General features: G+C 40.2%; 1 protein-coding gene across 5 annotated transcripts in view; it reads right to left on the reverse strand.

The window, feature by feature from the left end:
- LOC139964547 (voltage-dependent L-type calcium channel subunit beta-1-like) overlaps positions 1–26,796 on the reverse strand; it is a 119,603-nt gene that overhangs the window by 77,362 nt on the left and 15,445 nt on the right. For 3 of the 5 annotated variants that reach the window (XM_071966188.1, XM_071966195.1, XM_071966193.1), the window contains exon 2: positions 17,596–17,685. The exons of 1 other annotated variant lie outside the window; for it this stretch is intronic. In XM_071966188.1, coding sequence (XP_071822289.1) covers positions 17,596–17,685 — 90 coding nt within the window. Of the gene's footprint in view, positions 1–17,595; positions 17,686–22,105; positions 22,151–26,796 lie in introns of those variants that run through there. One more of the 5 variants, XM_071966192.1, reaches the window with a different exon arrangement.

A 26,796-nucleotide genomic window follows, 5' to 3' on the forward strand; every position in this document is an offset into this window, starting at 1 on the left:
CTACTTATGATAACCGTGAAGCAACTGCTCTCTTCCACCCACCCCCCCCCCCCCCCCCCCGCAACCCACCCAGTTTCTATTTCTACGGAGGAGAAGGGGAACAGGTTTGGTTCCGACAGCGATAACACAAGGATAAGAAAGCCTTGTGACAAGGACACTGAGGGGGCTGCATCCTAAGTGTGTTCTCTTTGATCTATGTAGTTTCACACAATAGGTAAATCATGCTGGTGGGCCAAGATAATCTCTACTGCGTTACCACGGGGATATTGCAGCTGCTGCAGCTTTCTTTTTGCTATTGTTTTACACTGTGTCAAGAGTAGGGTGCTGAGGGGGCTGCAGCATGATATATAATGATAATATAAGAATTTGTAAAGCGCTTTTATCCAGCTAAAAAACTGCTCAGAAGCGCTGCAGGAGCAAAGTACCCAAAATGGACACAACAGTTATTAAACAAATGGATACGCATTCATGAATAAGAACGTCTTGAGTTCTTTCTGGAAAGTTGGCACATGCTGGATTGCTTAGATATAAGGGGACACTGTTCCAGAGCCTTACATTTTGTATAGCATTTTTGAGTTGTGATGCTGGATAACTGATTCCCTGAAATTACAACTTGTTTGTCTATTGCAGTGAGACCACTCCGGTCTGCCTTTTTGTATTAACACATTTATACATTAATACAGCAGCTCCAATTTACTTTCAGATTCAATACACTATATCGAGGCAGATTCACACACAGCTTGACAGATATGTACATGTTCTTATCGATTATGCAAACTTAATATTCATACATTTAAACAAACTCAACAGATGTGTGGATATATATGATTACCTTTCTACCTGAAATTCCCCAAACCTTAACCGGTTTGTGAATTAACGAGCGACGTACTCACCTCATATAACCTATGCATTACCGTATTAACCTCGCTCTAGCATCTGGCAATTTGTCTGTATGTAAGTGTGGCCATCTCCCTTCCGTAATTTCCAGGCCGCAATGGTGCGGCACCGGACGGAGAAGGGGGAGAGGATCGACCAAGGGGCGGAAACCCCGAGGATACAACCAAAAACATTCTCACCTGAAGAGGCCCTAGGTGGGCTGGTGTGGGTGACAGGTGGGTCCTGAGTGGGCCCGAAGTGGGTCCAGAGTGGGTCGTCGGTGGGTGTAGGCGGGACCCCACGACATCCCTCGAAAATTCCTGGGGGGAAAGGCCGTCACATGGTCATATCTGTGTGGCCAGTTCCCCTAGTATCCGAGGAGGGTATCCGACGTGGTTGTATGGTTCCGTCCGCGAGGTCCCCCATAGTGGGGAGGCGGGTCGGGATGTTATATGAGGTGAGTACGTCGCTCGTTAATTCACAAACCGGTTAAGGTTTGGGGAATTCACAGCGCGTACTCCCTCACCTCATATAACCTATGCATTTGTGACACAGGAGCCCTGGCGGTGGGTCGAGGATCTCGCGGGCGGCGGACCTAGGGCCGCTCGGGCAAAATCCCCTTCCGTGGCAGGGGTGTTTGTGAGATAACAGGCGACAAAGGAAGACGGGGTCTTCCAGGCCGCCGCCTTCATAATATCTTCCAGGGGAACCCCCCGGAACCACGCCCTGGACGTGGCGTGGCCTCGGACGTCGTGCGCCCGGACGGGTTCCCCAGGCTGGGTGTGGGCACGAATTAAGTCGGCCATCCACCGTGAAATGGTGTCCTTTGAGGCCGGGGTGTAGGGCGACCGCGGTAAAATGAAGAGCCTGTCCGAGGTACGTAGCTGTTTGGTCCTCTCTATGTACCACTTAAGGGCTCGGACAGGGCACCAGCGCTTGTCTTCCGCGATTGACGAGGCTTGTGACAGACTCGGTAGGAAGATCTCGTTCGGGGTAAAGGTTACTGATTGGTTCTTTGGGAGGAAGTGAGGGTCAGGTAGTAATCTGACTCCTCCTGGTTCGAACCTCGTGAACCCCCGTTGGAGGGTGAGCGCGTGGAGACAGCTTCTGCGCCTGGCAGAGGCGGCCGCGATCAGAAACAGAGTTTTGTGTGTTAGTTTGTCCAATGGAGCATTGTGTAACGGCTCGTACGGAGAGCCCGCAAGGGTCGTCAGGACCTCGTGGAGGGCCCATGACGGGGCCAGGCGGCGCCTGGGAGGGCGTCTGTGGAACATGCCCCTTAAGACCTGGCGGAGGACCGGGTTGGTTCCTACTGAGGAGCCATCCGAGAATCCGCTGTGAACCGCTGCTATTGCGGAGCGGTAATTTCTAATTGTACTTATTTGCTTCCCTTCTCGGAAGAGTTCGAGTAGGAAGGCCGCCACCTGGTCTACTGAGGCCTCCACGGGATCAGCAGCGTTGTCCCCGGCCCAAACATAGTATCGGTGCAGTCTAGAATCGTATGTTTTAACCGTGGACTGCCGGCGGGCATCCACTGCAATGTCCGCAACCTCCGGTGGAAACCCCGCTGTCTGGAGCGAGAGCCGGAGAGTTTCCACGCAGCTAGATGGAGGCTCGTGATGTCGGGGTGGGTTATGTGGCCGCTCCGTTGGGAGAGGAGCTTGGCGGCCGGTGGGAATTTGTATGGTAGGTCCACCAGCATTTCGATGATGAGTGGGAACCATGCTTGATTGGGCCAGCAAGGTGCGATCAAAAGCATGTCCGCTTCCACGTCCCGAAGCATCGTGAGAATTCTGCGGAGTAATCCCAGTGGGGGAAAGGCGTACATGGAGAGGCCCGCCCATGAGACGACTAGGGCGTCGGTCTTCCAGGCCTGCGGGTCGTGGTATCTGGAGCAGAACGTCGGGAGTTTGGCGTTCTTGGCCGTCGCGAACATGTCGACGGACGGCCTGCCGAACAGGTGGAATATGTGGTCGGACCACGTTCGGGAGAGCTCCCATTCCCCATTGTCTAGATACCCCCTGGACAGTGCGTCTGCCAGTATATTGTCTTTCCCTGCTAGGTGGGACGCCCGTAGGCCGATCCGAAGGGAGTCGCAGAGGACGAGCAGGTCCCATGTCCTGCGTAGGAGGGCCAGGGATCGAGTGCCCCCTTGACGGTTGATATACGCCACGGTCGTGGTGTTGTCTGACCGGACCGTGACAGTGTGGCCCGTTAGGTGGGTTGCCCAGTGACGTACGGCCCTCAGGACCGCTTCCGTCTCTAAAATATTGATATGGAGACCCCTCTCGGGCTCCGCCCATTCGCCGGCAACTGTGTGTGTGCCCCATACCGCTCCCCAGCCGCTGAGGGAGGCATCCGTCGTGATCGACGTTGTAGGGGCTGGGTTCCGGAAAGGTCGCCCTGCCGCGATCCTGTCCGACTCTGCCCACCACGTGAGAAACGGGCGAAGCCCCGTTGGAAGTGGGATTGGCGTTGCCGCCGACGACCGATCCGGGGCATAGTGTTTGAGGAGGTGCCGCTGGAGCGGCCTCATTCTGAGTCTGCACAGGTCTAGAAGGTCTGTGAAGCTCGCCATCTTCCCCAATAGGCGCTGCCACGTGAGCGCTGGGGTATTCCGATTGCCTAGTATTTTTCTGGCCGTGGCCACTAGGCTTGCCGTTCTTTCGGCCGTCGGGTAGACCATGCCGCTGGCGAGGTCGAGACGGGCCCCTAAGTATATGATCGATTGAGTGGGCACGAGGTTGGATTTCTCGACATTGATTAACCACCCCAGTTTCGTCAGGAGGGAGACGGTGGCGTTTGTACTGGCGAGAGCCCCTTGTTGGGAGTTGCCGAGTACTAACCAATCGTCTAGGTAGGCGAACACCATTACCCCGTTTCGGCGGAGGTGAGCCAGGACCGCCCTTGTTACCCTGGTGAAAACCCTGGGTGCCGTGGAGAGGCCAAATGGTAGCGCTGTGAAGCGGTAATCTATGGCCTTGTACCTGAACGCGAGGAACCGCTGGTCCTCGAGTCGGATGGGGATATGTAGGTAGGCATCCTTTAGATCGACGGAGGATGCCCACATCCCTGGGCGCAGTAGGTGGAGGATTGATGTGAGAGTCTCCATCCTGAACCTCTCCGGTCGGATGAACCTCCTGTTGAGAGGTCTGAGGTTCAGGATGGGCCTCCAAGTCCCGTTCTTCTTCGGCGTGAGGAAGAACGAGGACCGGAAGAGGGGGCCGTCCGCGTTTGCGGTGGTGACCCGCGTAATGGCGCCTTTTTTGAGAAGACTGTTGATCTCGTCTTCGAGGGCGGCCCGCTTTTCCGGTATCTCGGGTACTGGCGTGGTTGCGAAGAGGCCATATTGGGGTGGGGTAGACGAGAACTCTATCTCGTAGCCCCTTTTTACCACGTCCAGTACCCAGGCTCCTGGGTCGATTTTCTCCCAGTGAGCCCAGAAAACTCTTAGTCGCCCCCCCACCTTGGCCTTGGCCGCTACGGTGGGGTGGGCATCCCTAGGGCCGTTTACCGCGCCCGCGGCTTCCGCGGCTTCCGCGGTATTGCGGGCGGTACGGCCTGTGTTCGGGCCGCGAAGGAGCGGATTGTTGTTGCGTTCGCGGAGCGCCCCGACTCTGATTGTAGCTGGATCTTGAGCGGCTACCTTGTCTTGAGTCAAAACGTGGGCGCGAGGATGAGGTCGGGCGGGACATGTGCTCATCCGCCTCCCTCAGAGACTTCATTCTCTCTGCCTCCTCCCGGAGTTTGTCATCGAACTTGCCGCCGAAGAGGTCGCTGCCCAGGATCGGTAAGTTGCGGAACGCGTCCGCCGTGGATCTGGACGACCAATTCAGGGAGTTCAGAACCAGGTCCCGACGTGTCAAGGTAGCCTTAACCGAGACGCGGGCGAACTGGTCTAATACCATCCTGGAAACGGGTCCCAGGAGGGCAATGATGGCGGCGGTATCTTTGCGGGAGATACCCGATGCCTGGGCCTGTTGGAACGATCTGTTCAATAGCTCGGCGAAAAGTAATAGGGCTGACGAGTACTTCATCCCTGCGCGGGAGGCCCTATCTACGTCGAACAGGGAGGATTCTAGGGTCTGTGCACCCTTCTCCCTGAACTTGTCTTTGCCGTCTAAGGCACCCGCCGACCGAAGTCTCTCCTTCACTTGAGGCGGGATTTGGGGTGGCGTGAAAAGACTTTCCCAGTCTTCGTCGCCCACGTGGAAAGTGCGATGGGCTGATCGCTGGAAGGCTGTCCAGCGTTTCGCCTGTGCCACCGCCTCGAACCGCTCTCTACATTCCACATCCACCGGGATGGAGGCTCGAGGCTTTTGGGTGGCCGCGTTCAAAGTGAGTTTGGATGCCGGCCCCTCGTGGGCCCGCGCATCCACCCTTTCCTCGAAGCCGAGGACTCTGCGGAGTACTGCCGTCGCCTTCTCAAAGGCTTCCGCCGAAATTTCTGTACCCCGTAAGGGTTCTTCATCCTCCGCCTCGGAGTCTCCACTGAGGAGGCGGGCACTAGCTGCGATTGACAGCGCATCATCAGCTCTGGAGGAGACGTCGTCCCAGGGATCTGCCTGGGCCTCCTCAGGGGCGAGATCGTCCGTAACCGGTGCTGGCGGTGGCGCCGGTTGTGGTGGAATTGACGGAGCCCCTTGTTGTTCCGGGTCCTGTTGACTCGGCTTTTGTAGCAATTGTCCCAGGAGGTCTTTAACCTGGGAAAGGAGAGCCTGCCCCGGATCTGGGGATTGTCTCCTCTTTCGTTTCTTGGCCCTGTGTCGCCCAGAAGAATGTCCGCTCGAGGACGAGGGCGACGAGCCAGACCTCGACCTGCGTCGAGGTCGCCGGTGTCTTTCCCGGCTCCTACCGCGGCTACGGCTGTGGGTACGGCTTCCGCTTCGGCTTTGGCGCCGTTCCGTACTCTCCGGGGAGAACCCCGAGAAATCTCTCCGGTTGTGGTCCCACGACCCCGGAGTTGAAGTAAATAAGTCCGCCACCGCTTGTCTTCGGGGGCTTCTGGACTCCACGTGGCCTGAAGTGGACGGACCCTCCTGGGGTCGCGGCCGTGGCTGAGCTGACGCCGCACGGGAATTAGCTCCATCTCGTATGGATACCCGTTCCTGAGGAGGGTTTGAGCCATCTCGTATGGCGCCCTCCGTTCCCCCATGTTTAGGGCTTATGCCATCTCTTATGGCCGCCTGGGGTTCCTTCGCCGGCGGCTTCTTTTTCCCCTGCTTTGAGGAAGCCGCCTTCTTTCTTTTTTCTGCGGCTTTATCCGCCAGCCAGGTACCGATCAAATCCCAGCGCTCCTGGGTCCAGTCCTGGCAAATGGAGCAGGTCTGCTTACTCCCGCATGGGCGACACTTTGGGCATAAATCATGCTTATCCCATGCTTTGAACGGACGGAACTGCTTACAAGAACGGCAGTTTTCCATCCTTTTTTTTTTTTTTTTTTCGAGAAATCTCCGAAAAAATTTTTTGAGAAATCTCCGAGACCTGAAGCTGTGAAAACTAAATTAAAAACAGTTACTTTACTGCAGAATGAAAACGTACACGGCTGCTGTACGTGAACAGCAAGAAATTCGTATCTAAACCAGTACGAAAAATAAACAAGGCAGTTACTTTACTGCAAAGGGAAAACGTACACGACTGCTGTACGAAAACAGTATGAAGAACTAAACAAAGCAGTTACTTAACTGCAAGTAAGCCCACGTACACGACTGCTGTACGTGGAAGTAAATAAACGCTAGGAGAACGCTACACTAAGGTGCGGGCCTAGCCACGCTACGTGAACCACGTTCACGAGGTAAACCAAAAAAACGTTCGAAAATCACGAAAGAAAAAAACGTTTCAAAGACAAAAAGCAGTTCAAACGTGCAGGACGTTGAATAGATGAAAAAGAATTACAAAAACAACGATAAACTTTAGACGAAGTAATTGAAATCTTAGGATTTAGTGAGAGCAATAAGAGAGCGATACTTGCGTAACAGCTGGCAATTACGGAAGGGAGATGGCCACACTTACATACAGACAAATTGCCAGATGCTAGAGCGAGGTTAATACGGTAATGCATAGGTTATATGAGGTGAGGGAGTACGCGCTGTGAATTGTCATTTTCAAAATTTTAACGACTTTCATGCAATAAAACAAAGTATCCATTTCCTTCCATTCCTATTTCAGTGTTTTATGTTTCCATGAGAATCGGGATTGTGTTGTTGATCGACTGCAAGGTAGATTCAGATGGGTGAGAAAGTGGGTGGTGTCTTAGAATGTAAAGGGGGGGGAGGGGTGGAGGCACAGGGCTCTACTATTTACCAACCGTGTAAGGTTTGGCATATCTAGGTAGACATATGACATAGACCAATAACGATAGTTGAGTTTGTGTCTCATTAAATACTTATTATAAAATTGTGTCTGGGCCACAAAAGGATCAGAATGGATCGCATTACATTACAGCTGAATCATTTGGTGAAAAAATCCATGTTAGTTAATTCAACTGCTAGGTTATTTTCAGCACTATCCTGTATGTTGTTTCATAAAACTGCTGATCGAAACCCAAGAAGCTGCTTTAAGTACGATCATCAAGTACTACCACTATCACTATAACTCAACCAAATACAAAACACCTGCTTAAGTACAGGGATATAAATTTAAAAACCACAGAAAGCCACCCTGGTTCATTAAACTACACAATTGAAAAGGCTAATTTATGGTTCAACTCCAAACTGCATTGATGCATCTCCACAATGCTGTTTATACGACTAATTCGTCATGTTCTTTTAAACCCCCCACACCCCCCCCCCACATAAATATCTTTTGATGCTGGCGCTCATTCCCAGCTACAGAACTTAATACTCTTATAATATTACCTGGATGACTACTACAATGCGAGAGTGACATTAGCTGCGACATACACTGTTCTTGCCACAATGGCGACGTCGGGTAACTTCCACATGAGTGAGGAGGCCATTATAACTCAGGCATGCATGCACATAAACCTAGTGATTATACAGCCATTGGCAAATATTTATGGGTTACGAACGCCAAGCAACATCATCGGGCACTTTACTTGGTCAGCTGCTGAATGGGTAGCACTGTGTGCATGGAACATCCTTCATTTATGCCCAACACATGGAAGCAATGCTGTACAAACATCCACTATACAATCTTAAACGTGTATATATATATATATATATATATATATATATACGAACAGTCCAACCGATGTAGTCGTAGCCTGAGTCACATAAAACAAATGCGAGTCTCTTAAAAGCTTCCACAAATTTCATGTGCGAAACGTACTTGCTTTTTTGGGCAATTCCACGAAAACGTGGACATGATGACCATGCTATGTTCAATTCAAAATTGTCATATGTAAACAAATTTGGTATTCAAATTAAATTGTTTGAAGTGCAAAGTTTTCAGCTGTAATATTTTTTTATTTAAAGTTCTTGACGTTTACACACTTTCTTTATGCCAAAAATATTTTGCATAAATTAAAATCATTATAATCGACAAAAAATGACTGTTAATATCAAGCTTATCTTACAAAAATGTAAGCAAATAATTTTAAATTTTCTGCTCATACTGTTTCTTAACTATACTTGTATTTGACAGATACATGTACAATCATTGAATTTTATACTGTGTTCCACGTCAGTGACCGCCTACTTAACACTTCCTCAAAATGTCACGCTGTTACCAAGTACATATATTTTTAATTTTTTGGGAAATAGGAACAAAATAATACTTATAATCATACTCCCACTTGCCTAGAAACATACATGCACAAATGAAGAAAAAATGTCACTGTTAATAATTATATCAATAAAATTATGTCACGCTGTCACTTTTTTCAGTTACAGTGTGATCTGCATTGAAAAATAAATCTATTGCATGCAAATTTAGTGCATTTTAGTAATTGCATTGGTTAACCCCTCACACAAAGAACCCTAAACAGTAAGGGATTTCCCCCTCTATATGCACAGCTGCTATATTGGGAATTGAGCTACCAGTTTACAGAACTCTCCAATTCCAGGGGCCAACTAACCACAGAACCATAAACTACCCTACCTACGGTATAGTTATCTGAAATGCGCAGTGTAAATTATATATTACTAGTGAAGTGTGCTGCTTATCTAGTTCAAAAGATGGTTTGGTTTGTTGAAGAAACAATGATTGTCGACTAAGGTAAGACATAGTCCATATGTCTAGTATACTGTACTGTAGTATCAACTTAATGTTTAAACTGTTGAGTGTTGGCATATATACATATATATATATATATATATATTTGTGATCTGCCATGATAATGAAGTTATGAAACAAAACCAGAGAGAAAGTGAGACAAAAACTGAAAATTGCATCTGCTTCAAACATTGCCTGGAAGTACTTTCTACCTTCTTTTTACTTTGGGGGGGGGGGGGTGACAGGGAGGGGATAGTTTTTCTCGACTTAAATGCTCTCATGTTTGTTTCCAAAAAGAATATGGATTGATAAACCAAACTATTTTTTGTGTCTCCACAGAATGTGGCATTTTTTACCAAACTTTGGATGTACGTGACATGATTTGAGAGGACCATATGCAACGTAATAAACCAAGTTACTAACTCATTTGATTTTGATTTTCATCCCAAAAACCATGGATATTTAAAAAATGTACTTTTTTCTAAGTACTAATTTTTGAGATCCGCTTTGTAACTTTGAATACTCAAAAGACTTTGATGCTTCTGTTTTTTTTTTTTTTTTTCCTCTTTTATATTTATTCGTACAATTTTACAGAATCTCAAGCTACATCTGATTACTGTAGGTTATTATTAATGTAACCAACAAAGAAATATCAATTGTCTATAATTGTTTGTTATTCACAACATACATTTTAAAATTTTATCTAATTTCTCTTCGAATACTAAATTTGTGTTTCTGCACATTAATGGATGATGATATAAGCATGGATGTTTTCCCAGAGCATAAAAATATGCGTTTATATTTCCTTATTTTCTTATTTCCTGAAGCATATCTCACATTTGTCGTTTGTCACCCACAGTCACCCACAGTGATGTAACAATTTTCAATGATGTAACATTTGTGACTCTGTACAAATTTAAAGAAAACAAAATCACTTCGCCGAATCACAGCCGGGGGAAATATTTTTTTTCTGAGTATGACGTATGTTACAAGTCAAACTTCCCACAAGATTGCAACACTTCCATGTATTTCTTTATTTAAGAACACAAACTGAGCTACATCAATGCAAATATTTCATCTACAGATATCGGAAATTACTCATAAATCTAGTCCTATAAAAAATTCTAACTTGTAACATTAATATTTCAACTGTGGTACATAGAGCTACTTAACTTTACATACCTGTATCATGTAATATGCATTAGGTCACGCTGTTAACGTCATGCTGTTAAAACACTTTTATTTGTTTATGACATCATATTTTATCATTAATCATGATTTTCTTATAAATTTCACTGTAATGTTATATCAGAGAGTCTAATGAATGCATTCAAAGTGCTTAAACAGCACAAGGTTCTTTGAGTTAGCATTATATAAAGAAGGAAAAATCCTATATCATTTTTAGCATCACGCACTTACCAAACTTATTTTAAGTATTCATATTTCATAACATTTAAGAAAACTGTGAAAATATTTTTCTTCCTAGACGAATTTTTTTATTATTTAGAGTTGAAACTGTAATGAAAGTTTGCTCTGACTAACCTTTTCCATGTTTCTACTATTTGCACTTGAAATGTGAAAATTCCTTCCAAAGCATCACAACATTACCGTCGAATTGAACATTCATAGCATCTAGTTCATAAAATTGAAGGAAAGACACATAAAGTGAAATTTTTGCACAGTAAGATCCCCCCCCCCCCTCCCTCCCACCCGACCACCTCTCCTCTCCCCTTCCATGTGAACAGCTTTTTCACAAAGTTGAAACTACTTCTTATGACTACCTATCATGCACTCTACTTACAGTAGATGGATATTTTACGATAGAAATGAAAAGCTTTTAAAAATGGATTCATAAAGTCAATATGATACTTGAATGTACAACGGTCAAGAAGCATTATTACCTAAAGAGATTTGCATTAATAATTATTCAACTGAGTATATGCATTAATTAGCTATTCGTGTCTATTGTATTTGTGGTGAACAAATGAGAGTTATTTTTAATAGCAGTTCATCTCTATGGGTGATACTATTACCTTTATTGATAGTATTATTCTCCTATATTGATAATATTGATAATATACTTATATTGATCATATCATTAGGTGAGAACGGCCATATCAGCATAGATAAACTGTATAGTTTAAATCAGCTATGCTTAGTGCTAACCTAGCAGTTTTTATTCTCTTCCACTGTGTGGTGCAAAAACTCTGAGAGAAATTTAAATCAAGACAACTTAACCTTGAGACTTCTCAAAACATTAAACAGCATAAAACATTAGATGTTTCTATGGTAATAAAGTATCTTAAACTGTAATGCATGAATAGTGTTTATTGATTGATTATATCATTGAAGGATTGCATCGATACATTTTTTCTTTGATTCAGTGATATTTTCTTTGAAATCTATGTAAATATCCAATTGTGTCCTTCATTACTTTTTCAATACCAACAAATGAAAACCAAGCTCAGACCACAAGTAAAAAAAAAACTAAAAAAACAAGCTTGCAGAGTCACCATTGACAAGTAAAAATATGGCGACTACGTTGTTTGTTTTACAGGTTTGCAAGATATATAGTCTCAATGCCCAGGCAAAGAATTATGTGCAACCAATTAAAACATATCACATTTTAAGGAACATCGACTAACAATGCTGTTTTGATATAAGGTACACAAATGCAGATGATGTGTATCACCTTGGGTACAGTACCTGGCTCGATCAGTAAAGGCCCGCCCCCCCCCCCCCTCTAAACCTTCAAACTTCACCAAAACTTTAAAAACCAACCAGAAATACAGTGGATTGCAAATCACCCTGGAATTATTTATTCAAGCCTTAAATATTCCGATCGAAAAAAAATTAGTGTAGGCACTTAAAGTGGTAGAATGAGAAGGAGGGGCAATGACCGGGGAGCCCGTCATGGAGGGCCCACAGTGTTAAAGGGTTATCATTGACATTATAGGCACGGTAGAACGGGTGCTAAGGTTGTTAGGAGACAGGTAAGCGAGGAGAGAAGTAAATATTGAGAATCGTAGAATTGGAAGGAAGAGTTAGTTGATGTTGACTCTGCTGTGGATCAGTGGTACATGGGTGGTGCAGTGCTAAAATGTTGTAAATTTTTGCTTTTTGTTAGCTAGGTAGATTGGAGTGCATATGTTGAATGGAGAGCGGTAAGAGCATGATTGAATTAAATAAATTCTATTCGGTTCTAAGTTAATTTTTTACACTCGTTCTGTACTTTTTCAGATCAGATTTTTGTTTCCATACTATACGTTACAAACAAGATGGATTCACTAAACAGAAAATCATGAATGCAAACCTACCATGTTCATGCTAGTTTTATTTAAACCTTTTTCTTCTTTCTTTTTTAAAATTTTGATTACAACTTCCATGTTAATCGTTACTAAATTTGTAGTTTACTATCTTGATGAGTAGAATTTCATTTCAAACAATTCAGTAAATGGATAGAAGTGAAATTTTTCCATAAACTTAATTCTCAGAAAATCTTCATCAATTATAAATATTAAACATTCAGATTTGTGGTTAGAAGTCATTACACATAAACGGAACCAACAGTAACTGCCTTAGTTCTCTCGAAAATAGTACTTCTTTGGCTAGGCTTTACATGGCCTACATGACCTTTCCTTTACCAAGAAATTCATGCAATTCTCTCATTATGGATGAAATTCTACTAATAAATCAAAACAGCTAGACTTTTGATTCTATATTTAGCTATATATTCAACACTTCATTTCCAAATATGGGCTTGTAATATCTAATTTGGCATCTAATACATCTCTTGTGATAACTGGATATGAGTACTATAAACATTGACAACAATGTTCACTAGAGCATGATTTACATGTATGTGTAACAGCTAAAGCTGTGTTTTGACCAACTCTGACCAAACCATGTAATATTCATACATTAATAATAAAATATGTTACAAATAATCAAAAGTTTGAGTGATCTTAGTGGTTACAAATAGTTTTGAGGCTCTTTTTGAGACATTTAGGAAATGTTCTAGTTTACTATTTATCATGTGTCTCTCAAATTTAATATGATGGTTTATTTTAAAATTTGCAATCATTTAATCTTTCTTCCTACTTTCATAATTTCTAGAGCAACTTTCACTGTAGGTTTCAATGGAAATCTGCAGTAATGGAGTATCAGGCACCTTATAATTCCATGGTACCACAAAGAGTGTCACATTTGGTGTTTAATGCATACGTGTCTGTTATTACCTGCCTGCGATAATATACAGTTGCCCCTTATTCTATCTTCTATGAAAAGCATTATCATTCCCAGATAAAAGCATTGTCATATTACATTGAAAGCATAGTTATTTCACAATGAGAGGATTATAATACTATGACATCATCATGATGCCACAATGAAAGCATTGTCATTCCACAATGAAAGCATTTTCATATTTACAAATAAAGCATTGTCCTTCAACAATGAAAGCATCATTTCTCAAATGAAAAGATTATCTACTGCTATGACAGCAAGAAATGCTGCAATAAAAGGAATTACCATTTCACAATGAAAGCATTATTATTCCAAGATGAAAGCAAATCTTCTTTAGCACATTGATAACATTGTCAATGTTCTACAGTGAACACATTATCGGACTAAACTGATAGCATTGTCGTTCAATACAAAGAAAGCATTACTGGACCATATGGACAGCATGGTCATTCAACAATGAAAGAATAAGAGAACTGCACCATTTTCATACAATGAGGCAGGCACTGACATGTGACATCACACAATGGAAGCATAACCATACTATTTGACAGCATTGTGATACTGCAACGAAATGATCATAACTCCAAAATTATGAAAGTATATTAAAGCAAATGATACTTTAACACCAGATTCAATGCAAAATCAAACAATAATCATAATTTTTTTTTTTTTTTTTTTTAAATTCAAAGAAATTTAACAATTCATGGTGTAGTTGGTGAAATTTTAATTAACATTCAAATCTAATGTAGGATTTCATTTTTCCGTTTCTTTTCTGTATCTTACATCCGTTGATATCCCACAGGATATTAAACTTGAAGACTACTCAGAACTTGTCCCAATAGGATGACTGCAGAGTTTGTAGACTTTATCTGTCAATATTTACGCTGATCAAGATTTAAAGGTTTGCAGTACTGTAGATGCTATTAAGACAGAGCTGTTTCCTTGTGGTCTCCAACTTCAATAAAAACCAACAATTGAAGTAATCTTTATAGTTTATTACAATCCATCAAACTAAGAGTTACTCATAGATTCTTTCACAAAATGACTTAGATATACATATCATGCAGATTTAACTTCTACCAGTAATTTATAGCTCTCCAGCAACAACAAAAATTGGAAACCTAACCCTTTTCATTAAATTCTGGATACTAGAAGGAAATTGGAAACATTTTCCATTAGTAAAGAAAAACTGCCATTTTGTGGACTTTTTACACAGGTAATGATATCAACCACCTTCCCAAAATCAACACAAACACCCACTTCATGGACGTATCCATAATGACCACCGAGTAGCACATGTTGCAACAGTAGAAAATATAGCCACACAGTAGTACATATCACTACACATGTAGTACATGTAGTAACATGTACTGTAGTCACATACATGAACATATATAGTGACATGTACATGTAGTACAAGTACAAGTAGTCACATATTCCTACATGTGGGTCACACAGTAACACATGTGGTCACACAGTAACACATGTGGGTCACACAGTAACACATGTGGTCACACAGTAACACATGTGGTCCCACAGTAACACATGTGGTCACACAGTGGGGGAAAGCACCGTTTTTTTTGTCAGCTGAAAGTACCATGTGCGGAGAGTAACGGTACCCTGCCCACACTGTATGTAATACTTGCAAATGTGGCCACACACTAGGCACATACAGTATATTTAATTCACAAGTGAGAAGATAAGTTTCTTATTTGTAGGACTTGCTGTATATGTTTGTATTACTGTATGTGTATTGCAGTCTATTGATACTTATACTATTGCTTTTATTTCCGTTTACGACCTGTGTAAGCCGAATTTCCGATTGTGGACAATAAATTCAATTCAATTCAATCAATAAATTCAATTCAATATGGCCACACAAATCTTAGTAGATGGATCTATTACTATATGCTATTGGTATCGTTGTTGCATGTACATACTGTAAAGGTGGCACTATTCTACTTTGCCCCAAACAAACTCCTCTCTTTACTTTGAAGAATTACCACCCTGGTTACTTTTCAATAACTGTAATAATTGCAATATTCCCAGGAAAGATTAAGGGAGTCATTTTGTTACGTAGTTATTTTAGAGATGTTACTAGAATATAATTATTATGTAGTTTGTATTCACTGCAAAAACCCCAGGGTTGAATTCCTCTTCCAAAAGTGGGTGCAGTATCACTTTGATTGGCTGGCTCTCTACATATTGCCACACAACTAACCGGTTCCAAAACTATAATTCAAATCAATAATAAAACTAACACCAGTTTCTAATTAACTGTTTCATTTTTCTCTCATTCTTCTCAACAGTTCAAATCACACCTTCTATGCCTCTATTGTCATTTGTCTATGGAAAGGTGTGAACTTTTTTAATGCATTTTTTAGTCATAAATGAGCAATTTTTCAATTTCTGCCAATTCTAGTGTTTCCCACTAACACTGTTATCTTAATCAACTAACATGTTACATGGGATTGTAGGATTGATCAGTAACAAAACCTTTGAACCTAAAGTCAGGGCAAGAGATAAACTGCTTTAATACAAAATCCATAAGGAAGGAACGTCATAAGTCAATTCAAAGTTCATGCAAACTTAAATTTAACTTAACTATGAAGGTGGCATGCAACTACAAACGTACCCAATGTGGCAAAACAGACAAAAACTACATGACATCCAAAGAACAAACAACAACAAAAACAAAAATATTGCAATCTTGAAAACCACAAAACAAAACAGGAAGGAAAAAACATCTAAATATTCACACAGGCCAAACGAACAACCACTTTAAGCAGGATTCTGTGCTTGACTCGAAATTTCCAATCGCATCACAATTTTCCTTCGCAATTTAACTGCTATAATCTAACATAAGGAAAAGTTGAAAACTGAGAAAACACAAATACATGCAGTTGTGCCTTTCACTCTCAGATCTGCTTTCTCAGAAAAAATCTGGCAAATTGGACCCACCTATCGATTAATTTAAGTGGCCCAGCGAAAAACTACAGTTTTATTTCTCATCTAAATTTTTCACGTTTCTCTTTAAATTCTTCGTAGCATGATATCTGTAACTGAGTCACTCCCCTTGGATGGTTCTATAATCAGCTACTGTACACTGTTGTATTTATTTAATTTTTTTCACTCTTTTACAGTGTGTATGTAGTATAACCATCAACAGAACATTTTATGGTGGGTACCTGAATGGTAGGGCACCTATATGGTAGGGCATCAATGGTATGGTCTTAGCGCGGCACCATGGAAAAATTTCACACAATTCCACACACTCTCAAATGAATGAGTAAAATGCAAAAGCATGATACATTCAAGCCATGTCTCTCTGTAAGAAAGCAACATTGAATGAGTTTCATCTCCAAATCCCCAGCATGCAGTTTTACAAGGCCTACTGTACTTTATGTCACTGTGCCATTACAATGAAAAAGAGCGTAATTTTAGAAATCCAATTATTTGAAGTATGGGAAACTTTTTTATTCTTTTTAGAACACTTGTTTGGTTGTGTGGGTTATCTCTCTTGAGGGTTCTGTTTATATTACATCATTTTCACCGAAAAAATAACCCAATTGACATTTCAATAATTGACCCCGGAGAAAATGACAGGGGAATATGACATACTTAGAATATTCTTGTCATTTTCCTCTCTATACCCAAACCCATCACTGTACCTGCAATTCATGTTAAATCTATGAAACTGTCATTTACAATCTTAATCCTATCTGCTAAATCTTCCACAGTCTAAAATAACATTTAAATGTAGCACAACAAAGACATGAATTCCCAAACCTTCTGACCAAATCTAAGGACATATTTTATCAAACTTTTGTCTTTGTAGACAAACAGTACATGTGCAAATGATAACAAATGAAGATCACACATCCCTGTGAAAGCAAACTCAGTGTGCTGGCATGATATACCAAAAAGCCTTAGGTAGCTCTGCAAAAAATATGACCAAAAAAAAATGGGTGAAAGATACTGAAAAACTATTCAAAAGTGAACCAAACAGATAGTAATGAAAATAGACACAAAAAACTAAACAAAGGTGAAGAAATTGTTGCTGAATATGAATTCTAACAACAATGTGCTTGAGATGATAAATCCATTGTTCTCCATGCTCGATCAACAGTTTGCACTTGTACATGTACAGCTCGACAAATCTTGTGGATCCCATAATTTGTCACAAACCTTCGGCTACCGTGACCAGACACAGTGTGATGCAAGACGCAATTCGCCTACTGTATTTTTTTGGCATGCAGTTTGGGGGGTTGCAAGAGCTTTACCCATCATGCATCTTACCTGTCGTAAAAGACTATTAGAACTGGTATCTGAGAAGCTGCCATTTGTGTGCTTCATACGCCCTTTCTTTCGAGCTCCTTTGCCAACAATCTGTGGTCCCAAAGGAAATTTTAGACAAGAGTGAGATAATATCATGATAAAGCTCAAAGGAGACAGAGGAGGGGGGAGATGACAACTAAAACTGATGAGAGAAACGGGAAAGGTTGAGAGCTCCGCAAAAGAGAGAGAGAGAAAGAAAAGAAAGAGTACGGAGGAATAGGCTTGCCCATGATTACTATCAACCTGTTCCAAACTGAATGTGATGAATGTTACAATTTATCTCTTGGTCTCTTCCATCCATCTGCTGTGACAGTTACAGTCGAATTTGTTGTTCGTAATTACGATACTATAGCAACTTATACTCTGTGTTTCAAATGTGACATCGTCAGCTACAGGTATCTATTACTATATTGATGATCTTATCAAGTACATCAACTATAAATGTCAGTTATGTCTCTTTATCTAAAGACCTCTGTAGATGCAAACTGATTTTATCGGGCAAAGTTGGGAAGTTGTTTAATGCGACATATGCGTGTTTATGTTCCTATAAACATCGTTGGATTTATCGCACGTGATTATCAAAACTTCTCTTTACAGAATAATGAAGTAAAAACCCTGATGAACAGTATTGGCTGAAATACACATTTTTGAGTTTAGTAACAATTCACATAAAGCCTATGGTAGGGACAGTGTGAAGTTTGCTTTTAACATGATGCCAAATAACAGGTGGTACTGTACGTGAGATGATTAGTTAATAGTTTACGCAAATAAAATGAAAAAGAAATTTTGGGCTGGAACACTATTTGAACAAGTAACATCTGGTTACAAGCCCTGGGCTCTACTATTTATAAGCTATCCAATCTTTTGTTGATGATGTTCCTTACATAGTGTAAGGCTTATTTTTTATAGTTCCAGGTTTAAGTTGGTAACCGTAAGCTAGGCCTTACACTAGTAACATGAAACCAAATGTAAACATAAAAGTCTTAACAAAAAGTCTTCAAAGCGGATATTTGATTATAAGTTCCTTTTTATTAACTCTTGGTATATAAACTCAACGATGCATACAAGTATAACTTTGTATGGTTAAAATACACGAACATACATGATGATAATAAATAGAAATTACGGAGCCCTCTGTTATACGTCTGTAGGCTTTTGGAGACAAACTTAAATTCCCCAATACGTCTTTGGGAGACAAACTTGAACCCCCGAATCTACAATAACAACTTACGACGCCAAGCACAGGGCACACGATATGCCCTTGGACCTGATTGGTCCAAACTTATAGCTGACCTCTCACCCAACTCTTGATTCGTGAGAGCCAACCCGATATGCAGATGAGCACATGCAAATGAGCACTCAACCAGTTTGAACCTGGTTTGCCTGTCTTCCACCCTGTCTTCGAGAGCTTGTTTACAATTTCCAAGTCAGTTTTATTAATAAAAAAGTGACCGTGACAATGTTAAAGGACAGAAAGAGCTATTACTGGAATATAATACAAAGTATACTATGGACTGTAATGGTTGTTACTGTACTTCTCTGCCCAAACTGAAACATCTTTATTACAGAACAAAATTTACAAATATGTTGTCTGTGGTTACAGTACAATTAAAGGTGAACTCCACCGCTTGTCTGAATAGCAAATATAGCTGCAATGGTCCTTTCGTACAGTACAGTACATACATTGCTAACTGAGGCCCCTGTGTACTGCACAAAGGTCCATGGATACAAACTGAGCTACAGGGGGATGTGGTGCAAGCACTGTCCAATTGTACAGAATGCAATATGGACCAGAATAAAAACATTAAAGTGTACAGTATACTGCAGTATATGCCATTGCTGTAACCAATAAGTGTACCATATTTGTTCTATGGAAAAAACTTGTTAATACAAGCATACATACCTATCTTTTCTAGACAGACACACTGCACATCTCATCTATAGGTTATTTATATTGCAGTACAACTTTAAATTTACAGTAGAATGGCAGTCAAATCCACTATTTTTGTGGAAAGCCCAGAGGAACACATGTCGTCACAAAATCATCAACAATTATGCTCCTTTTTCGTGACATTCTATAGACCTGAGTAAATTATTCTGTTTGTTCGCGCGTTTGTATGTGTCTACCATCAACGCATGCATTATAGACAAAGAATGCACAATACAGACTTGAAGATTTTGAAACCTTGCAAAGTGACACAATTAGTCAAAATAAAACGCACATAATATGCTGGATTAAGAGTACTTATTGGAAAAAAATCACATTTGTCGTGCACGAGAAGAAACAGAATGCTTCAAAGACCTATCAAACCAAGATATGGGTAGTGTTTTCATCACACCAAAAAATGTGTAGTATTTTCAACAATGTATCGGGATAACGCTAGTTTGGCAGGAGGCTGTTAACATACAACAAGTGTTTTGATTACAAGATTAAGGGCAACATTAGTTTATTTTGGGTTAAAGTTAGTGTTTTAGTTAAAATTTAATTCCTTACAGATTAATTCTGCATAAAATTTAGATCATGGCAGATCCCTCTTTTTACCAGGAATTAAAAGAAAATATTTTGTTATATGTTTATAACTTCCATCTACTGAATAAAAAAAGCAACTTTCCACATGCATTTTTGAGCTGGTGTAATTTAAGCAACTTTTGAGGATTTACTCACTAATTTTACCCAATCTTACAGGATTTTTTTCAATATAAAGAGTACAATTGGTCAAATTTAAACAGTATATACAGTTTAGGCTCTTGAATTTACAAAAGCAAAAACTAAAGAGTGACTCTACTCACTTCCAAATGTCTTTTTAAAGTCAGATATGGTAAAAAAATCTTTATCATTTTTTTTATTACTATACCAGCTCTTATGAACCACATTACAATATTATAATAGGATTTTTGTCCCAAACATTATCAAAAATAGACTGAATTTGTGAGAAAGAAAACAAATGCCACTTTAAACTGTTTCGACCATCGGTTGGCGTCTGAATAATCCCAAATCCCCCTGGCAGGCCTCTAGATCAGATTACCATGGTAACTGCTGTCTGCTTGTGAATAGACACAACTTAACACAAGGGAACTTGTATTCTAAACATGTATTTTTTTTCCTTCTTCTTTACTGTTCTGCATACATTACTTTCTCCATTCCAACAAGCAATATATGAGCAGTGCGGTTGTAAACAGCCTACACTAATATTAATGGGATCTCTGAGGTTTTTTGTCACTGTCACATGGCTGCACGCTAAGTGAACAGTTCCGAATGTCATCAAACCGAGCCCACACTCGTGGATTGTCTCACTCAAATACCGTACTACAGTATTAGTTTCAACTTTGTTGTATATTTTATTCTTGATGCTACATAAATTTTGAGACACTTGGAAGAGGGATTTATGAGGTAAATTGAGATTAATTGTAAGTTGAAAAGAACTTTGTAAAATGTCATTTAGAATCGTCAATAGAGTAACGGCTGTTACTGTAGTCAGTTGCCCGATACATGAGAAAATTTCAAACCAGTATTTTGGTAGCTAAATCTCAAAGATAACACAGGGCAAATTTGTAAATAGTCATGTATACCAGGCAACCAAATTTCTGCTCAAACCAACAAAATCAGCTTTGAAGTTTTGATGTTTACTTCAAATTCAGATTGCATTTTCACTGAATACTCCAACAATTGGTAAAATTATTAATTGGTATCACGCTCCAGACATCCATCACTAAAGGGGAGTTCTACTGGTCCAAAGCTGACATTGTTCTATTTGCCAAAACCTATACAACTCCCCTATAGTGTATTTCTTTGTTATTTCGCTACATTTCTTTCAGACCACCAAATTTGCCATTCACACAACAAAATAATAAGACCTGGTTGTATGAGCGACAACCACTGAAAATCCTTAAAAATTTACCATAACACAGTATTGTCACGTACTGTAGCTGAAGAGAGATTTCTGGGTTACCTCTTCATGCCATCACTTTACAGTTTAAATGACTGTTCTGACAATTTGGTTTGAATTGTAGGCTGAAAATGTCATCTTTGGAACTTTGTTTATGAACAATATTACTGTACTTTCTTCAGCTCTGTTGACTTTAGCAGGCTCTTCAACAAACAATTATTTTACACAACCTGTGATACCTATTGAATGATATATGAGTATAATATTAAAGTGAAAAAAACATTCGTTAGAAATCCTCAAAACCTCCAGTAACATCAGATATGCTAATATCCGAGAGGGGGGAGGGGTGGGGGGGAGGAGAACAGAGACAATGTGGGAAGGGAGGGAGCATGGCCAGAAACCTTCAAATACACTATATACAATTTGCAAATGGCGCAAGTACATTATTTCAAACTACGTTAAGTATATATACCGAAATGTTTTATATCCAGAGTTGACGCGATAAAGATTACACAGATTAATTGAACAGGGTCGAGATCCATAATCCTAACCAGTAACAATCAGTGAAGCTAATGGATACTCACCCTCTGCCTCGCTGTTCTCGCAGCAGGCATTATCTGTGCTTGTCTGGACTTCCTTTCAACAGATATACACCTATATATATCGCTAAGTAATATCCAATTGATAATCCTAACAGATGTAACAGCTCATAAAACATAAATTGTCAGATACGCAATTCACTAGACTGTTATCCTTACAAGTGGAATGCCAGATATATCTACAGTACTTAGACATTTAAACATGTCTGTCAGTGAGCACTGCATAAAAAAACCTGACGTCAAAACGGAGTATTGATTGAGTGTTCTCCCGTCATGGGCACATCTGGTGTTGCACTAATAAACCAGTGCTGGACTTAAACAAAGCACATTTTCACAACCCTCTTTTGTTTACCTACAATATGTGTGAATTAAAAAAAAACGGTATCAGTTCTTTTGTCACTTCTAGATAGGTGTTAAGCTGATGTTATTTAATTCCCACAAACATGTAAATATACAGGTATAGATAAGAACAACAACAAAAAAAGAGAGAAAAAACCAGCATGCAAAAATGCATTGTGGTTTCGATGATGAAACACAAGCAGTTTTCTTCATGAATCTGACATAATGTTTGATCTTAGTAACACAGTGAAAAGCAGTGTGATGTGACCAACAATAAATTCACAGGCTGTCCTGAAATGACCACTGACCTCAACAACAGGGTTCTTGAACTAACTGTAATACATCAACAAACTAAATATAACATCTGTCCTTTGTGTAAACATGGTTTGTGTAAACAATATTTTGTGTAAGCATGGTTTTCTCAATTTGACCTCTTGTGAACTCAAATGACCATTGACCTCCGCAAACAATATTAGGCTTCTTTCCTTCACTCAATGTGGTACAATTACATACCAAATATGCGATCTGTCCAAGCTTCCCTTGCATTATTATGTTTAGGAAGGTGCGTTAGTGTAGAGAGACAGGTAAGAGGGGGAATGAAGTAAATGATTGGCGTTTGTTGAATTCAAAAGACCTTTGACCTCCGCCAAAATCAATAGGCTTTTTTTACTCAATGTTATACACCTTCATACCAAGTATGAGATCTGCCCAAGTTTCCAATATTGAAATTGATCAGGTTTTCAAAATTTGACCTCTGATGACCCAAAATGACGCTTGAACCCCACCAAAAACAATAAGTTTCTGGTACTCAATGTGGTACTTCTACATACCAAGTACTGTATGAGGTCTGCCCAAGCTAGAGATATCGTGTTTACAAGGTTTTCACAATCTGACCCCTGGTGACCCCAAATGACATTTGACCTCCGAAAAAAAACAATACGCTTCTTGTACTTAATGTTTTACACCTTCATACCAGGTACTGTATGAGATCTGCCCAAACTTCCAATAGTGAGATATCATGTTTACAAGGTTTTCACAATTAGACCACTGATGACCCCAAATGACCTGACTTCCATCTAAACAATATGCTTCTTGTACTCAATGTGGTTCTTTTATGCATCAAATGTGAGGTCTGCTCAAGCTTCTCTTCTTGAGATATCGTGTTTACAAGGTTTATACAATTTGACCCTTGTTGACCCCAAATGACCTTTGACCTCCACAAGAAACAATACACTTCTTGTACTCAATGTGGTACTTCTAAACACTAAATATGAAATTGTTCTGACCTTCCCTTCTTCAGATATTGTGTTTACAAGCTGGGCATCACAAACTCACATTGACACATACTTACACATACGCCATCATGAATGCAAAGGTTACGATTATCATCAAAACCAAAAAGACATGAAGAACTACGTACATCCATATAACAGTTACAGTACATATATTTAAACAGCAGAGTTTGTGTCAGAAATTCTTTATTTCCATATTACATACAATTGAAATATTATCATGCTAAAATTTTCAGAAAGTTTTCACAAATACGGAATACCGTTTTATATTGATACCGCTTTATATTAGTCTTATACAATTAGTCATGGATTTGTTTGTCATCCTAGCAAAATTTTGTATGAAATTCTCATGGATTGTAAGGATGGCAAAAATGTGAATACTTTAATAAAAGTATCTGAGAGGCAAATGTTTCAAAACAAGTTGGAATCATTAAATAATCTACCAAATTGCTTTTAAAAATTTATAGAAAGAGATGGGAATGTGAATGAGTATGAATATTCATAGCTTAATAATATTACAATTCGTCAGCCTCATTACAGCATTTCTTCCTCTCCATAACTTCGCAGTTTTGTATGTAAATACAATTAACTTGCAAGAAAAACACTCCACTGTAGTCATTTCTTAGCGACTGCTCCCTTAAAAGTTCTCCCCTAGATACATACTTCACGGAGTCCTCTATTGAAGAATAGGTACATACATATTGAGCAGCAGTAGTTCAATACTGCAGAACACACACCAGCTGTAGACTGCGGGCTTCGTCTTTCGAAGAAACATAGGGTATTACAAACCGAAGATATGATTAGGAAAACTTCACAGCTGCCTCGTCTGCTTGCGACAGACGAGGATGTTCTTATTGATGTGTACACCCCACGTTGAATATCGCTAACTTTCACTCGCTCATCAAATTAATAAGGCAATTTACTGCGTACCTCAGCGCTGACTGGCTGTGGACGTACTGTGTAGTCTTGACTCACAGAAGAAGAATAGGCTGAGCAATAGCTCTTAATCACTGTGTGTTATGTACGATGGTTCACTTGGAAAAATCCTATAAAGCTGGATACGAAACGATGATACAGTATGTGCAATTGGCTGCATATACATACAGTATACTGTACATATACAGATCAGTAGGCAACTAATTTTATTATTAGAACACTTGAAAAGGAAAGGCACACAGTGTTTGATGTAATGAGAGATTTTCTCTGCATGTGAAATTTTGGGGTGTGGTTTGTGTCTTTCATATGTCTTCTTCAGTTTTAGGTGCCTAAACTACAGTCCCTTAATGTGTTTATACTTATACAATTTTAATGATATTACGCCTAAACTTTGTTTTTTTCTTCTAAATTTCAAATTAATAATATCCATAAATACTACTACTAGTGCTAGTATTTGGTTTATAATACTAATTTCCTGTGATTCATCTATCAAGATGATCTGACAGTTGATGAAACTAGGACAAACCTTCACATTTTCTTATCATATGAAAATATCTAATAATAATAATAAATATATCTATCATATAACAATACAAATGATGCCATTCTGTTCTACATACTTTGTAACACAGACATTTTGAATTGATGTTCATTGACCAGTCAAGATAATAAACAGCATTGTTGACAGCTTATAGCATCAAATATTTAAACATTTTGGTATTGTTGGTTTAATCAAATCAACTCAGAGAGCTAAATTTATGCAGCAGTTCTATTTCCAATGAGATGTACTGTATAGACCTGAATACAGAATATTATGAGTCCTGATAGTTTACTACATTTCTATCACAACTGATTCTCAAGAACCTCACGAAAATCACCTCATATTTTATCTTCGAAAAGTCGGTAAAGATAATGAAGTCCACAAGAAAAGTACTCTTCTAGGCACTTTGCGTTGTGGAATGCAGAGGACCACTGACAGTTAGTGACCGGCTACTAGGCTTGTATATTTCGATGTTTAAAATCATAAGGCAACACTAGGATCTCATGCTAGACTACAACACACATCACAGATGATGTACAGATGGTGTACATACACTGTAGGCCTAGCCTACTTTGCATTTGACAAAGGCCAATGTGGTGGGTCACTGGGAGGAAAGGGGGGGACCATTGTTAAAACGCTAGCGATTCTGGCAGATTAGGTAAATGACAAAAGGGCATGATTTTAACATAGACATGATGTTATTAGAGCTTGACGTGTGAAGTTACTGTAACACTGCAAACAATAGGCTAAGCTGAGTCAGTACTACACATAGTATGGAGTAATGTACTTGCTCGTTATTAACATCTGGGCACAGGGTTGTATAAGTTAAGTGCATAATTAGAACACAGTTCTAAATGCTTAATTAATGAATGACTTGTCTCCTGGTAGTCATATAATGATTGAATGCATCATGACAATGTTATTGAGAAGATCTCTACCTGTCTCCAACTCAATCAAATAACCTTTCCCATCTGCTTGAACAGCCTACAAGAATTGGCAAAAATTTAGCACAGCGCCCCCAATCACCCACTTCCAGGTCACTGTCAACTGTCTCATTTCAGGGTTGTTGAAAACTGTCTGTCTCTTTACTACACCAAAATGCCAACAGTAAAGATCAAATTAGGCAAAACTAGAAAACCAAAACCGTTTAGTGGTTACCATGCCTAAACATATTCATAGTGTGGTAAGCCATAATATGAAGAGGATTATCTATTGACTAATGCTGTAACATATAAAGAAAGGGTATCAGGAATCAGTTATCATGTTGACAAAGCATCAACCCATTTAATTCACTTGTAAGGATTTTACAGTATACAATTTTTATTCCAATTCCTAATGCAAATCCCTTTAAGATTTGTTAATCTACTGAGAGCTCTATATGAGGTTGTAAAATATTTTGACAAGCTGCAAGTCATCTAGTATAAATCACAATACAAATTGCCAGTCTAAGACCAATTGAGATAACCTTTTGACCCCTTTGAGCCAATTTTGCCACCATTTGAAATAACCTGTTGACCCCTTGAAGCTCTAGGCTCAAACTGAATAAGGGCCACTTGAGTGGGCTTAAA

The sequence above is a fragment of the Apostichopus japonicus genome, chromosome 23, assembly GCF_037975245.1.
Source record: "Apostichopus japonicus isolate 1M-3 chromosome 23, ASM3797524v1, whole genome shotgun sequence".
Classification (NCBI taxonomy): domain Eukaryota; kingdom Metazoa; phylum Echinodermata; class Holothuroidea; order Aspidochirotida; family Stichopodidae; genus Apostichopus; species Apostichopus japonicus.